This window comes from Boeremia exigua (assembly GCF_020726555.1).
Source record: "Boeremia exigua strain MPI-SDFR-AT-0100 chromosome Unknown C7974scaffold_3, whole genome shotgun sequence".
Taxonomy (NCBI): domain Eukaryota; kingdom Fungi; phylum Ascomycota; class Dothideomycetes; order Pleosporales; family Didymellaceae; genus Boeremia; species Boeremia exigua.
Window position 1 is genome coordinate 369,822 of NW_025763520.1, and position 14,101 is coordinate 383,922.

At 50.4% G+C, this 14,101-nt stretch overlaps 7 protein-coding genes across 7 annotated transcripts; 2 read left to right on the forward strand and 5 right to left on the reverse strand.

Annotated features, from left to right (window-relative positions):
• Positions 1–101: 101 nt before the first annotated feature.
• On the reverse strand, positions 102–415 carry C7974DRAFT_409833 (uncharacterized protein; the record flags this gene model as incomplete). Its single annotated transcript, XM_046143422.1, has 2 exons — positions 102–220; positions 274–415. 2 exons carry the CDS (start codon positions 413–415, stop codon positions 102–104), a joined length of 261 nt encoding a protein of 86 aa, XP_045999853.1.
• A 1,318-nt stretch (positions 416–1,733) lies between these two features.
• Positions 1,734–3,475, reverse strand: C7974DRAFT_122175 (uncharacterized protein). The gene has a single exon (XM_046135166.1). It carries the CDS (start codon positions 3,400–3,402, stop codon positions 1,954–1,956), a length of 1,449 nt encoding a protein of 482 aa, XP_045999854.1. The 5' UTR covers positions 3,403–3,475; the 3' UTR covers positions 1,734–1,953.
• A 433-nt stretch (positions 3,476–3,908) lies between these two features.
• On the forward strand, positions 3,909–4,847 carry C7974DRAFT_352838 (uncharacterized protein). The gene is made up of 2 exons (XM_046139522.1): positions 3,909–4,342; positions 4,396–4,847. The coding sequence occupies exons 1-2, from the start codon at positions 4,124–4,126 to the stop codon at positions 4,822–4,824; spliced, it is 648 nt and encodes a 215-aa protein (XP_045999855.1). The 5' UTR covers positions 3,909–4,123; the 3' UTR covers positions 4,825–4,847.
• Positions 4,848–7,219: 2,372 nt separating this feature from the next.
• Positions 7,220–9,163, forward strand: C7974DRAFT_387393 (cobalamin synthesis protein). The gene is made up of 3 exons (XM_046141162.1): positions 7,220–7,371; positions 7,420–7,820; positions 7,870–9,163. Exons 1-3 carry the CDS (start codon positions 7,267–7,269, stop codon positions 9,035–9,037), a joined length of 1,674 nt encoding a protein of 557 aa, XP_045999856.1. The 5' UTR covers positions 7,220–7,266; the 3' UTR covers positions 9,038–9,163.
• On the reverse strand, positions 9,095–10,169 carry C7974DRAFT_461225 (acetylxylan esterase-like protein 1 precursor; the record flags this gene model as incomplete). Its single annotated transcript, XM_046146160.1, has 2 exons — positions 9,177–10,169; positions 9,095–9,138 (listed from the first exon to the last, which is right to left on the reverse strand). Exons 1-2 carry the CDS (start codon positions 10,018–10,020, stop codon positions 9,095–9,097), a joined length of 888 nt encoding a protein of 295 aa, XP_045999857.1. The 5' UTR covers positions 10,021–10,169.
• A 693-nt stretch (positions 10,170–10,862) lies between these two features.
• On the reverse strand, positions 10,863–11,771 carry C7974DRAFT_122249 (putative heavy-metal-binding-domain-containing protein). Its single transcript, XM_046135170.1, has one exon. The coding sequence runs from the start codon at positions 11,501–11,503 to the stop codon at positions 10,985–10,987; it is 519 nt and encodes a 172-aa protein (XP_045999858.1). The 5' UTR covers positions 11,504–11,771; the 3' UTR covers positions 10,863–10,984.
• Positions 11,772–14,100, reverse strand: C7974DRAFT_122248 (uncharacterized protein). Its single transcript, XM_046135169.1, has 2 exons — positions 13,495–14,100; positions 11,772–13,419 (listed from the first exon to the last, which is right to left on the reverse strand). Exons 1-2 carry the CDS (start codon positions 13,990–13,992, stop codon positions 12,040–12,042), a joined length of 1,878 nt encoding a protein of 625 aa, XP_045999859.1. The 5' UTR covers positions 13,993–14,100; the 3' UTR covers positions 11,772–12,039.
• Between the last annotated feature and the right edge of the window lies 1 nt (position 14,101).

A 14,101-nucleotide genomic window follows, 5' to 3' on the forward strand; every position in this document is an offset into this window, starting at 1 on the left:
TTGCTCCTACACACGACGCGGTCCTCTTTGTCGTCCCAAGGACAGGTGTTGTCGAGGATTTTGAAGATCGTGTCAGACAGCTCGGAACCACGAAGATTGCCCTAATTCATGGGCTGTCGCTTTGCACCACCGGTCCAGACCTCGACCATGGCGTGCTTTTGCCATTCAGTGGAGGGATCGTAGCCGCGTGCCTCGATGGTGTCGACACCATCAGTGGTTTCTAGTCCATGGGTCAGAAAGCTCGTAAAACAAGATGCAACTATGGCGACTCACCAGGGATGGCGACGTTGAAGGCGTGATAGTCTGAGAGTGGGTTCGCGTTGGCGACTGCTGCCTCCGCAGTGTCGGGGGCGGGAGCTGGCACTCCAGCCACGAGAGATGCAAGGCACAGGACCAAGCTAATGAAGAGCTTCATACTGAAGCAGTGGAAAGTGTAGTATGTTGAGATTGCTTTGATATGGAGACGAAGTTGCAGAAGAGTGTGGTGTTGGAAAGAAGGTCAAGTGGGTGGGCTTCGATGACTATATACCTAAGCGGGGTGGCCCATTAGATCACGTGCTGACAGTGAGTGCAGGTGAGAGAAGAGACAGCGGGATAAGGGCGTAGGAGCCCGATTGTAGGTGAGAGAAGAGCCTCCAGGGCAGGAGCATCTTAGCCCGAGTGCGAGAGATCAGAGAGACATCGCTTTATCAAGGAGATTCAGAGTGCTATCTAACGTGTTTGTGTCGTGATTGCGGCTACGGTGGCGGAGGGTTTGCCGTTCAGCAGTCCTTCCAGTCAGGACAGCTTAAGTCGTTGCCTGAACCGCCTGAGGAGATACCCGTACGCATTGTGCGTTTGGGTTAGGTACATTCCTACTCGAGACCGGAATTATGCAGCATTCAGTTCGCGGCAAGTGGTAGTGTCGAAGTCTTTTAAACAACAGCGGAACCACCTCGGTAGGGGACACCTTGTTCTAGAGCTTATCTACATCGAATGGGTACACCCAGCTTGTGGTGATACGTACTCAGCTGATACAGTGGCCATCCAATTGCACGTAGGTACAGTATTGGCTCGCGAGATTCCTGCAATTTACGATCTGTGAGCTTCGCAAACTTCTCTTGAATCATTCGAGAAGTGCACTAATACTGAAAATCTGAGAATCATTCTACGCAGTACCCAGCGAAGCGTTGCTTCTAACAGCAGCGGAGACATTGAACTAGTGAAAAAGGGATAAATAGTTTTACAGCTTGGTGTAAACACCAGACGCATACAAACTGCATTGACTATATTTGCTTCGACAGTCAAGGGCACGTTACACTATCCGCAAGCCGATTTGTTTTCTTGCTCTCTGGACTTTCCTTAGCTTCACACGACAACAAAGATGTCGTGCGAGAAAGAAAGGGGTAAGGATGGAATAAGAATCGAACAATCTCCCTGAGGGTAAAGTAAGCCCCGCTGATGGAAAGGTGACAATACCCAATTCTGCCCAAAACAATCGTACCTATGCATACACAGCTGGTTGCTGTTCGCATCTCCACGCCCCATGTTCTGATGGTCCGGAGTTACTCGTATTCATGAGTGAGGATACTGCGTAAGCAACGCAGCCTTTCACCGCAGTGGTGTCGAGAGGTAAGCCCAAAGAACTCTTATTTATGCGAAGGAAATACTGAACATCCATGAAAAGAGTGTCCTGGATCAGTCCTTGCTTGCCCCCTCGTGCGTGGAACAAAACCTCGGGGTTCGCTGCACAATCTGGGTCGTTCTTAGAGGGACAAATTGCTTGGGAGCGACTCAGCTCGTTACGAAAGACAACCAAACGCATAACGAAGGTGGGAGAAAGGTTTCATTGAGAGGGGTATGTCGCTAATGAACGCCGAAACTAACAAGAGCTAATGCAACAACAGCAAACATCTCTGCGCGCAGCTCAACTCTCTTTCCAGAGAGTCTGTACTTACGTATGTATGGTCAAGTTCAGCTTGACCAGAACCACCCTCCTTTCTTCTGGTCTCCCTGGCTTGTGAGACTTGGAGACTGCTGCATCGCTTTCACTGAATCCTCACTCTGGTGGATGTTTTCGCCGCGTTGTGTATGAACTGTCTCGGAGCTCTGCCCGCTGCCATCTACAAATCGCTTCTTCAGGACAACTTTTGTGGTGATGGTTCCATCAGGTGCAGTCGTGCGCTCCGTCGTTGTCAGGGTCGAGAGTATCTTTGACTGACTTTCGGGAGGCGAGGACAAAGGTTTTGGTGGCGTGAGAAGTCGCTCGTAGGCATCAAGCTCAGTCTCCACACTCGATGACGACTCTGAGAATGGTAACTGGCTTTTGGGAAATTCAGTCTGATGAGGTTTTGGAGTTGGCGGATCATCATGCTGATCTTCGTGGTCATGTGCATACTCGTAGCTCGGCTCGTCACCAGTATCGTTTCGTGCGAGCTCTTGGCGTTCAGCGAGTAGCTTCCGTTTATGATCTTGTTCCAGCTGCATCAATTGTTTCTCATAATCCCGCAAGGAATAGAGCCCCATCTGGTCGAAATGCGAGTTCTGCGTGTCCGACAGCAACGGATGCTCCTGCGTTGTGCGCATGAGATCCTCGAAAGCGTTGCGCCACAAACTGCCCATATGTCTCGTTCGCTTGTCTGCTTCGAGTGCTGCTGGGGAGTATGGATCATTTGATGTCTTTGTGCTGCTCTGGTTCGATGCGTCAGCAGGTGGCGGCCACTGCCACAACCAAGACTGTGAGCATTCTCGAGGTTGTTCGTCTTCGGCCTTACCCACACCGTCATACCGGGCGGCCCAGTGTCTGCGCAGCTCCTCTATTTCCTCGCCGAAGACCTTACTGGCATCTTCTTCCAATCTCATAAGCATGCGCTCAATCTCACCGCCAGCCCTCCGTGCACGACTCTCCAGCCATCTTCCAAAGTCTGTATCATCTTGATCCTCATCACGGGTGGCTTCGGGCCAATCCCAACTAGCCGACCACTCTTGACCCTTCCTGTTGCCTACTGTCTCCACAAGCTTTCGTTGCTGTTGGGCACTACACCTCGAATCCTCTGTTTCACTCAGAATAGCTCTCCTGAGCTCACCGGCCTGCTGTTCCATCATCATGAGCTGTTCGCTTTTCTCCAACACCGCCTGCACATCGCCAGTCCGATACGACTCCGTACCCTCGCGACGCAGCTTCTCCGTATGCGCATCCAGAGTCTGCAGCTCCTTGCATTTCTGAGGATCTGCTTTGCCAAAGAGACATTGCTCCCGTGCGTGATGGGCGTTGTTGTAGTTCGCGATCTGGGCGGGAAGCGTGAAGACGGTGTTCAGCAGCGATGAGACTTGTGAATCGGCATAACGACGAAATGCGATGAAGGGATTGTCTTCCGGGCGATTTGTGTCTCGTTGTGGGTTATCCTTGTTGTTGTCTGCCATGATGGGTCTGTGGGTGTAGATGGTTTGCGGGGTCGGTGATGCTTGATGAATGATGATGCCTAAAGGCGCCTCGGTTCCGATAAGATAAGGCCACACGCGCTCCCATTCACACGACGACGCGTCGTGGCCAGCCACAACTCTTCACTCCTCTGAATGCTCAATTGTGATATACGCACGTCATATCGACACGGCTACTGTTACAGATCTAGAACCAAAGGTAGCGCGACATTGTGTGAAGAGACACTCCCATCGAAATGCACAACGTCTTTTCATTGAATAATGAAGAGCTCAGAACAATGGCCGGACAAGTGTCCTTGTCGCTAAACATTGCATGTTCGCGCTCAAGGACATAAAATTCCCCCGTGTTGAAGTCATCCGTATCACATTGAGACCCTAACCTCCCAACTCGGAAATATGTTCACTCAGGGGTCGCGATTCCGCCGTATGTGGCGTGAGATAAATCGAATTGGCCGAACCGCAGCGAAAGACCGGATCACCATATATATGGAGAACCTCTATTCCGTTGATCTTGATGGAGACATTTACTTCTACGCGCAAGACGCGGATGGGTTCCCCACTGGTATCATTGACACAGACATCGCAGGTACCCGCTTTCAACCTACAATGGTCATCCGCAACACCTTCAATGCAGCAGCATGGGAGAACGTTGAAAGGCCAGAGCACTATAGAGGGCATTTTTCACAGCCACTGACACGATCCCATGTTACTGGCTGCTCATCCTCGAGCGAGGAGTGCGGGGAGTGCGACGATAACAACATGTATGACGAAAACAATCGTGAAGATGTTTACTTCAGGTGGACCATTCAGAAGCATAATATCTGGTTTCAGAACATCGATATACGGCTTGCTGAACATACAGGGTACGGACTCTATGCTAGAAATCCTCTTCCTCAAGACATCTTCATTGGGGAGTACGCAGGCGAGCTTGTTCCTATTGACGATAGCATTCCAAACGAGCTGACTGAATATCAGTTCGGCATTGGCATTGGCCAACGGACAGTCGATGACGCTCTCCAGCCGATGGCTTGGGTGGACGCAACTAGGAAAGGCTCCATTTTCCGTTTCATGGCGCACTCATGCGAGCCAAATGCTCAGGTACGTGCCACACGAGTCGGCATGCACAATCGCATTCTCGCGGTCTACACGACCCGGCCCATTGCGGCTAACGAGCCGATAACCATAGACTACGGAACGGACTGGTTCACGGGTGAGAACTGGTGCTTCTGTGGCACGGCATCGTGTAAGAATAGACCTCCGCTAGAGGACAGCGAGAACGAAGACAGCGAGCTGAGTGATTATCTTGAAATCGATACCACTGATGACGACAGCGAGTTGAGCGATTATCCGGAAAGCGACATGAGCATGTCTGAAGACGACAATGAGAGTGAGGACGAGGAGTAAAAGGTTCAAGGTAAATATAGATTCGGCTTCTATGTATTGATTGAAATTACCATCAGTGTTCCATTCATTCTACTCCCGCGCATGGCTAATAAACTCAAATGAACAATTGTCTTGAGGCGACCTGAAATTGTCTTAGCTTCAGGTCAATTCCATATCTCGATGAAGCTCACCTTAAAGATTCCACGTAGGTCCTTATGCGCTGCTGCATGTGCAACCCTTCCTCAGAGCTGGGTCTGTGTTCGGCCATCCAACGCATAACCGTCCGTTCTTGCACTGCTGCCCGCTGGCGCCGCAGTTATCGACGGAGCATGGCCCTGAGTATCCTTGAGGGGTTGGGTCTGGCAGCGCTGCGGCGAGCCCTACGATAGCAGCTGTGATAAAGACGATGAAGCGCATCTTGACTGGCTTATGAAGAAGCTGCTAGAGGTGGATTTCTAGTGATACTTGAAATGGATACAAGCGTTGTGTTCTGATGATGAGGTGTGTAAGAGTTTTGGATTTAGGAAGTGATGGTTGTGTTCCGTAGAAGTGACCGTGTTGACCAATATATATATTGGTATTGAGCTGCGTGTGACGTCTCGTGTCCCATGGTCCGCAAGCCCGCAATCGCTATGTTGTGGCACAAAGCGACCAATGATTAGCCATCGCCCAAGAATCATAATCACCAATCCAGAAAACCCCTAAAAATATCGACCGGGTACATCCTAAGATTCAGTCGGTGCTTCGCCTCGGGATGACGCATTGGGTCTGGCCGAGGCTGGGCACGCATGGGATGAAAACAAACCTGAGGCTGAACGGAAACCACATGAGGCTCGAAGTTTCATCTGGAATCCTTGCTCGAGCCCGGGGGCTCTACTATCAGAAACATGTCAGAAACATCAGATACGGCACATCTTGCATGCTTCCCAGGTGGAACTTTGTCTTTGATGCTACGATCTCTTCAGACTTGGCTGCTTGGCTTGCCCAGAGCTGCACGCGGCCTTGCGTAGATCTCTGGCGATCACATGGATTAAGGAGGTTCATCCCAGATTGCTGGCGGTGAAGAACATGGGTCTAAACTGGGACGTAAGTAGTGGCTGAGTGAGTTGTACTTGAGATGCAGAATGATCCGGCCAAGGTTATGCCTTGGGTAAGATTCGGTAGCGCGGGGTTTGCGAGTCAAACCTTCATGTGGGGGCAACAGAATCGACGTCCGGTAACGATAGGACAGCTTTGCACTGACTTGAAACCGAATGATCTGCGGTGAAAACACGTAGGGTTCGATGAAGTTAATGCTACGTGAATAAAGGAGGTAGCCATGCATTTGGAAGGGGAGCGATGTTATTGGAAGGTGCCAGCAAGTAGGATCAAAGGCATTCGCTGTCGGAGGATGAGTAGACTCATCGAAGAAATCATGGTTTTCTTCTCGATTAGGTGCTGTTGCAGACATTGAGCAAACCCGTGGAAGTATCTTGTACCTCGTAAGTGACGTCACCGGCGCTAACCGATGTGTGCATTTTGGACATCGCGACTGCCCAACTCATAAACAATAAAGATGCGTAACATTTCTCAGATAACATGGTCTCGCTGGTTATCACGACTTTCTTGAGTGCAGTGTGTGGGTCTTGAGTCTGCAGTGTCCCAATAGATGTCTATTTCTGGGAAGCGTCCGCCCCCATTTAGAAGCGAGGTAGATGAACAATTTGTACCTATTGTAAAGGATTACATCTTATGGCTACCAGAAAGCGAAGTATCTATGATGACCTGTGCCCTCTAGACTCGAACAATACCCCGAAAGCCGATGACGCAGCCGCTTCAATATCCAGGCTCTCGTTAGGAACAGAAGCTTGATGGGTAGTCCTTTGTTCGACTAGATTTTGGAAGTATACTCAGAGATGCTTGGTCGCAAGCAGGACACCCCTATTACGTTGCAGGATAACGGCGGACTGAGGACATGAGCCAAATACACTACACGACGGTCAAAAAGGGAACATACTAAAAAAGTCTGTGGAATACCTCTTTATCTACAATGTATGCAAGACTTAACTGAATTTTAGCTTAGAGTATTATTCATAGCTACAAGTTCTATGTTAATGTCAGTTAGCTTGAAGGTCACTTATCCGCCATTTTTTCTGAGACGTGAGAGCACCCATCGTCTGTCCCTGTGTGCCTTAGTGAGCTGCAGCCACCCTACATCGAGCGCATTTGCAGCACATGTCTTACCTTATCTTACTACATTAGGAGTATTTAAGATCATTTAACTCATCAATTTGATTGTCAACCGAGTGTCTAGCCAATAGTATGTCCTCGTTTCGTGATGATGCCACCTAGCCATCGAGGTGCTCAATTGGACGAGCGCACAGCATCGAGGTCGCAAATATAAATGACAACAAGGTACTTTTTTACGATTTTCTAGAAGTACTCCAGATACTACACGAAGTTTCGATAACCGCGAGACTTACAATGGCACCCTCGAAGCGAAGGAAGACTGGCGGATCAAGGATGAAGCCTCAAGACAAAAAAGCTAAGTCAGGACCACTTCCTGTCACAGTACTCTCTGGGTTCTTGGTACTTGACCAATTCATTCTGGTGCTTTCAATAGCTTACACGCAATAGGGAAGCGGCAAGACAACTCTTCTCCGTCACATCCTCCAATCACCGGATCATGGTCTCCGAATCGCTGTGATTGTCAACGACATGGCATCCGTCAACATCGATGCCAACCTTGTTACAAGATCGAACGAGTCCCGCGGCAAGAAAGACAAAGGAGAAATACGCATCAAGGAAAAAGTCATTCAGATGCAGAACGGCTGCATCTGTTGCACACTAAGATCCGATTTGCTTACTGAACTGGCACGGCTAGCATGGAGTGACACTGGCTTTGATCACGTCATCATAGAAAGCTCTGGGATTAGTGAGCCTCAGCAAGTAGCGGAGACTTTCACTGCTGAGCTGACTGAGGCAATGATCGACGCTGAAGGTCTGGAGGGCGAGGAGAAAGAGATCTTCACTAAAGTGTAAGTGCTTAATGAGATGGTTCAGGACACGTTCTAACACCTCAAAAAGAGCAGAACTTGGTGGTCTGAAATCAATCGCCAATGTTGACACCATGGTGACCGTCGTTGATGCTTTTCGGTTCTTTTCCGAGTTCGACACTGCCGAGTTCCTCCAAGACCGCTTCGGCCGCGAAGAAGTACCGGAAGAGGACCAGCGAACCATTTCCGACCTCTTCGCTGACCAAATTGAATTCGCCAATGTCATCATCGTCAACAAAATTGATGCAGTGGACAAGCAGACACTAGGCAGGGTCAAAGCCTATGTCAAAACACTGAACCCTACAGCGAAGATCATCGAATCGAAGTTCTCCAGAGTTGACGTCAGGGAGATGCTCAACACTGGTATTTTTAACTTTGCCGAGGCCGTCGCTAGTCCAGGCTGGCTCCGAAGCCTCCACGAGATGACCGTGATGGACGTCCAAGGCAGAAAGCGAGTAGCACCCAAGCCCGAAACTCTAGAATACGGCATCGGCAGTTTTGTCTACCGCGCTCGCCGGCCCTTTGACCCACTCAAGCTATACCGCCTCATCGAAGGGATGTTCATTCTCCTTCAAGAAGAGCCTGAGGACGAAGACGACGACGACGACAATGAGGAAGATGGCGAGAGTGACGCTGACTCCGCCTCTGACGACAACACCGTTTCAGCAGGATCCGACTCTGATAAGGTGACGGATGATGAGGACGACAACCCGCCCATGTCCGACAAAGAGATCCTTGCAAACAAAAAGGCATCTCCTTATTTCGGTGGGCTCCACCGCAGTAAAGGCATCTTCTGGCTAGCTACCCGACCCTTCCAAATGGGCTCTTGGAGCACCGCCGGCGCAATGCTCACTCTCGGCTCCGAAATGCCCTGGTTCTGCTGTGTACCCGAAGAAGATTGGGGTGCAGATGCCGATACTATGACCGCCATCCAAAAGGACTTCGAAGGCGAGTGGGGCGATCGACGACAGGAACTGGTGTTTATCGGTGAAGGTTTGGATGTTGATGGCCTCACCAAAGTGCTAGATTCTTGCTTGTTGAGCAGGGCTGAGATGAGGAAGTGGGAGAAGGTCATGTACGATGGGAAGATGGACATGGAGGCCAAGGAAGAGAGGCTTGTAGAGATATGGGATGATGGCTACTGGGCCGAGTGGGCGAGAGCTGAGGAGGAAGACCATGAGGGGCACAATCATCACTGACCATAGGTCTCCAAGATTGCTTCAATGTTCAGTCTATACATATGTATTCATGTCTAGTCAACTTAACCACTGCGCCTCGAGTAGCACTTCTTGCCCTTGCACTTCAGATCAAAGTAGTCGAGCACCAAATCATCCTGACTCGGAATGTTATGGTCCACTCCTTCAGCACTGTATGCCTCAAACTTGCCACTCTTGCCATACCTGTACCTCGTCCAGTCCTTCAGAGGGGTATCTGGCGAGACCTCGGTTGGCTTCGCACTAATTCCAAACACACTGGTCCACTGCTTGATCTCTTCCTGCAAGTTCTGCGGATACAAGATGTCATCCTTAGTCCCGTGAAAGACCTGCAACTTTGGTCTGAACCCTTTGTATCCAGGATACGCGCTCTTGACAATCTTCGCCCACTCAGGTCCAGTCTTGATGATCTTGCCAGTCGCACACGCGTCGCTCCAAACTCCATACCCATCGCCCCCGTAACATCCAAATGCAACGCCAGCCCACGCACTGCCTCCAGCGAAGACGTCGGGGTAGCTACCAAGCAGCACATTGGTCATCATAGCACCCGAACTGGTACCGACGACAAACACTCGTGACGCATCTGCATCGTACTTTTTGATCGTCCATCGAACCATTGACGCAATTCCAAGGGCATCTCCGCCGCCATTGTGCGTAAGAGACTGCTTGCTGGAGACATCCCAGCACTGGTCTGCAGCATTGGGGCTGTTCGGGTAGATGGAAATGAATCCGTACTGGTCACCAGCCGAGGCCCAGGAGCGGTAGTCGAAGACATTCTGGGCGGTGCCATGGCACCAGTGAGGTGCTACAAGAATAGGAGCATTCTTTGGAAGATTGGCGGGAACGTAGATGTAGCCGGTAACATTACGTGGGTTGGGCCCGAAGTCGAAGATCTGAGTAAGATTGGAGGTGAGGGAATGGGCGGTCTGCGCTGCTGCAAGCAGCAAACCGAGAGACTTTAGAAGCATGATGGACGAACACTCTGTGATAGCTAGAGAATGCCGTAGAGAGGCTCGGCACTCTTCTTCTTATAGTCTTCTTTAGTCGGGCGAGCGGCAACAGTCAACGGAACCTTCATGATGGAGCCGTGATGTCCGACAGCTCTTGACGAAAATTGTTATGCAATTAGCTGTACCTGAAATGTAGATTGCCTTTCCGTAGCTTAAAGGGGATAGGCGCAAAGCGGGGTGAGTCGCTAGGGCTGCGCATCCGTCGTACCGATGGGCGTGGCCCATGTACGTCTTTTCCTATTCAGGAACGGACGCGGCCTCTCCAGATGAAGTCGCTCTAGCAATTCTTCCGGTTCCTCCACAGTTGCCGCCATGACTTACAGTATGGCGGGGGTAAGTAGTCAATGTGTCACAAGACTTTGCAGCAGCCAGCTGTTAACAAAACATAACCTATAGAGGTATACAAAAAATTTCAGCTTTAATGTTAGCACTTCATTGTTTAGTCTAGTGTGCTTCACAGGTCTTACTTGCAGAGAGGTGCTGCTAGAAGAAAAATATTTAAGGATCTACACTGATTACCTACCCCTGCTATACTGTACATACGGACTGTCTTGCCAGAAGTCCGCCTTTTGCCTCTTGAAAAGTTTGTGGCCTGGTCTAGCCCACCCCAGCTGCATCTGATCGCCTTACACCAACGTGGTAGAATACGCACGGGCATCCCATTGATTACAACATCCATTGTGCGACAGAATGCGTTGAAGGATTTTGTATATGCCGTGAAGATTTGACGACTGTCCAGCAGCCGTGGCTAATGTAGATGCGAGCATTATACGGTCAAAACGCCGTCCTTGAATCAAAGCTCTTCTCCTCATATTACCATACCTAGAGAATTGGCCGACGGGCAGTTCTCCAAACCTACTCAAGAGACTTCCCGAGCGCCCATAAAATGAAACGGAAGCGAATGCTGCGTCGATTTCCTTGCTCATTCGAAAGGGCTCTCCTGAGCACTGTCCCTCTTCACTTGCACCTTCTCTTTCTCGACCAGACACGCTGTCGCGCTTACGCTGACGACCACACATCCCATCATCTCAGTTTCTCTGATCTGCAAGCCGATGACGGCGTTCGCGCCCTTGTCGATGGCGTCCTTGGTCATTCTCTCAATAGCCTGATCTCTTGCCTGGTACAGAACCTGCGTCAAGGGCTTTGCCTCGCCCCAAGATCCTGCAATACTGCTAGACAGCGATTTGATGAAGGACTTGGGGACTTTGTGTGTGAGAGAGGCAGTACCATGAATGGCACCGATGAGGCGGGTGACGATATAGCCTGGCAAGCTTGGTGTTGTTGATGTCATGATTGCGGGTGTGAGGCTGCGCGGTACGTTGTCGATAGTATATGTCGGGAGAGCTTGACTCTGCAGAGGATCGGCAGTCCTGGATCCGGCGTGCCAGCTGGGCATCCGGTTATGCTTGACCGGCATTGTTGAGCGGCGGTTGGTCAACATGGTTGATTTGGTTTTTTTGAAAAGGCTGCTTGCTTGTTGCTGAAGCGCTACAGAGAGTGGTGATAGTGGACAATTGAATTAAATGTGTATGATGTTGTATACGTTGTGGACAGGCAGTACGAGAATACTCAACCATCAGCGCGATCTCGAAGCTATAAGGTATTGCACTCATGACGTTGGTCGTATCCTGAAACACGATCAAGAAGATGCCGCGCCCTAGGCTGCCATCTAAGACTTGCTTAAATGTCTAAGCCCCGGACAAGTGCAAACGCGCCGCTCGGTTCCGTGCTTCACCTCTAGGCTCTCGAGCGGCCGTTCGCTTTTCGGTAGTCCGAGATGGGTGGCGAGCGTGAAAGTGCGGGCTCAGTCTCCGCCCTGGTGGATTTGGAAGGTTGAGACGGGTTTGTCGTGGTGAAGCGAGATTCTGACACAGATACCGTCGCAAGTGCCGCGACTACATCAACACAGGTGACAGATCGACACATGTATCAACAAGATGTCAGTGACTTGTCATCGTTTGAGCATGTCATCACTCCTCATATACTATTAGTCCCGTACTGAACGGGGTTATCCTTTAAAGTCAAGGCATAGATTGCCTGTATTTGTTTGAAGCCGGTTGTGAAGCAAAACACTTTCCTACTGTTGTTCGCAAGAATGTCCATGCAACGCATAAGAGAGTCTAGCATAGGTTTTCGATGTGTCAGGCTGACATTTCTGCTCATCGTCGAAGACGAGGATACTGCATCCTCGCCCAGTAGCATCATGCAAGTGGTGATAGCAGCAGACAAAAAGTCCATCATATACGGCTCGGCCAGTAAATGCGTGTGTGGCGAGATAGATGAAAGTCGGTGATAATGGCTCAAGAGCGCGAGATTGATCTCGATTGTCGCATTGTACGATTCTGGGTAGACAGAAAGAGCGTTGGATTGCAGCGCATATTGGCAGTGCACGACCAAGAGAGCGCGTCGGAAATAGATGTCCAGCGTCAGCTCAACGATGTCTCCTTCGTAGAAGGCAGTGGCTTCGTGCATCAACTGCGTGATCTCACGATCGTATTTGAGGACCTTATTGTAAGAGAAGATCTCGCCATCGTGCACGTTCATGTGTGATAGTATGTCGCACACGAGTGGTAGTGACCGTGGTATAATGGTATCCCAACAATCCCCTTTATCAACGCTGAAGGTATTGGAGTTGATGATGCCGTGTGGTAGCACACTTTGCTGGCCAGTGCGAGTCGACATTTGGGTATCCAGGTAGACGACCATGGTCCAGAGGCGACGGCGAACAGCTCTTTCGCGAGCAGCTATGGGATCCTTGTAACCTGGCATCCATTCCTTGTGAAGTACCATCATCATTGAGAGTCTGACAATGAGGCCCATGACGTTCCAGCAAGTGTCCAACGCCCAGCAAGTGGCTGTGGTTGCTTGTTTGGCTATCACCATCAGGCACAGTGTACTGATGGCTGTGGTTGTAGGATGTGCCATGTATGTTGTCCGAGCCATACAAGCTTCACTTGCGTATAAGAATTCTGAAGCTGCCGGTTTGCCGTTGTCCATTGCATACTCGAATGTAAAGGCACCAAGACCAAGCACAGCAAGGAACTGGGCGAGCCAAATCAGGTCTGCACTTTCCGGTTCCCTCCAAAAGTCAGTAAGTTTGGCGTCAAAACCCGATTGATCGAAAACAGGCAACGCCGGGTGGAACGACTTGAAGTATCCGGCCACAAGGGCGGCCACGTCATCGCGAGCTTTGTGTATTAGTTCGTGCACCTGCTGTGGCGATGCGTAACGACCTGACCCCGGACTGCCGAAAGGATAATTGCTCGGTAACGCGAAATCACTGGAACAATGTGACTCGATATGCTGCTTCACAGCAATTCCGAAGGGGGTCGAGTCAACGCTTGCTAAGGATTCCATCTAGAAGCGTTAGTTTAGATGACACGCTCGATTCGGTACGAGCCGCCTGCAAGAAAGAGACAAGGAAGCTATTACCAGGTTTACGATGCCTCTAAAACGAGTTGATTCACGCCTTCGTAGAAACCATGTGGCGACCAAAAATTCTGGGTCTTCATCGATCCCCGCTTGAGGGATCTCTTGGAAATGTGACTGACCAATCGCTGGCTCGTGAGGTTGCACACGTGGCTTTGACTTGTGCGTATACACGCAGTCGGCCTCTACGCCAGATCGAGAGCATCGCAAGCAAGGCTGCTTTTGGTCACATTTGACCTTGAGTCGATGGCAGCGAGTACACGAGAGGCATACTCGATTGCGTTTGCGGATAGCTATTGTGCGTGTCCCTGCCGGCGTCTGATAAGGGATATTAGAGTCATTGGAGACCATGGGTCCGATTTTATCCATTTCCGAGTCTGCTTCGTAGGCGCATGGGATGCCTCCACGCTTGCAACGGGCACAGCTTGGCTTGATCTTGTCGCATCGCCGCTTCAATAGCCGGCACCGAGAGCACGACGTGCTCTCCTTAGCCTGCTTCATGTCGGAACTTTGACTCTTGTGCAAGTATCCGGGGGACAGAGATCCGGATTGGTGGTGCTGGTGCTCATATCATAAGAGGGCCATCACAAGGTTATGAAGGTGCGGGCAT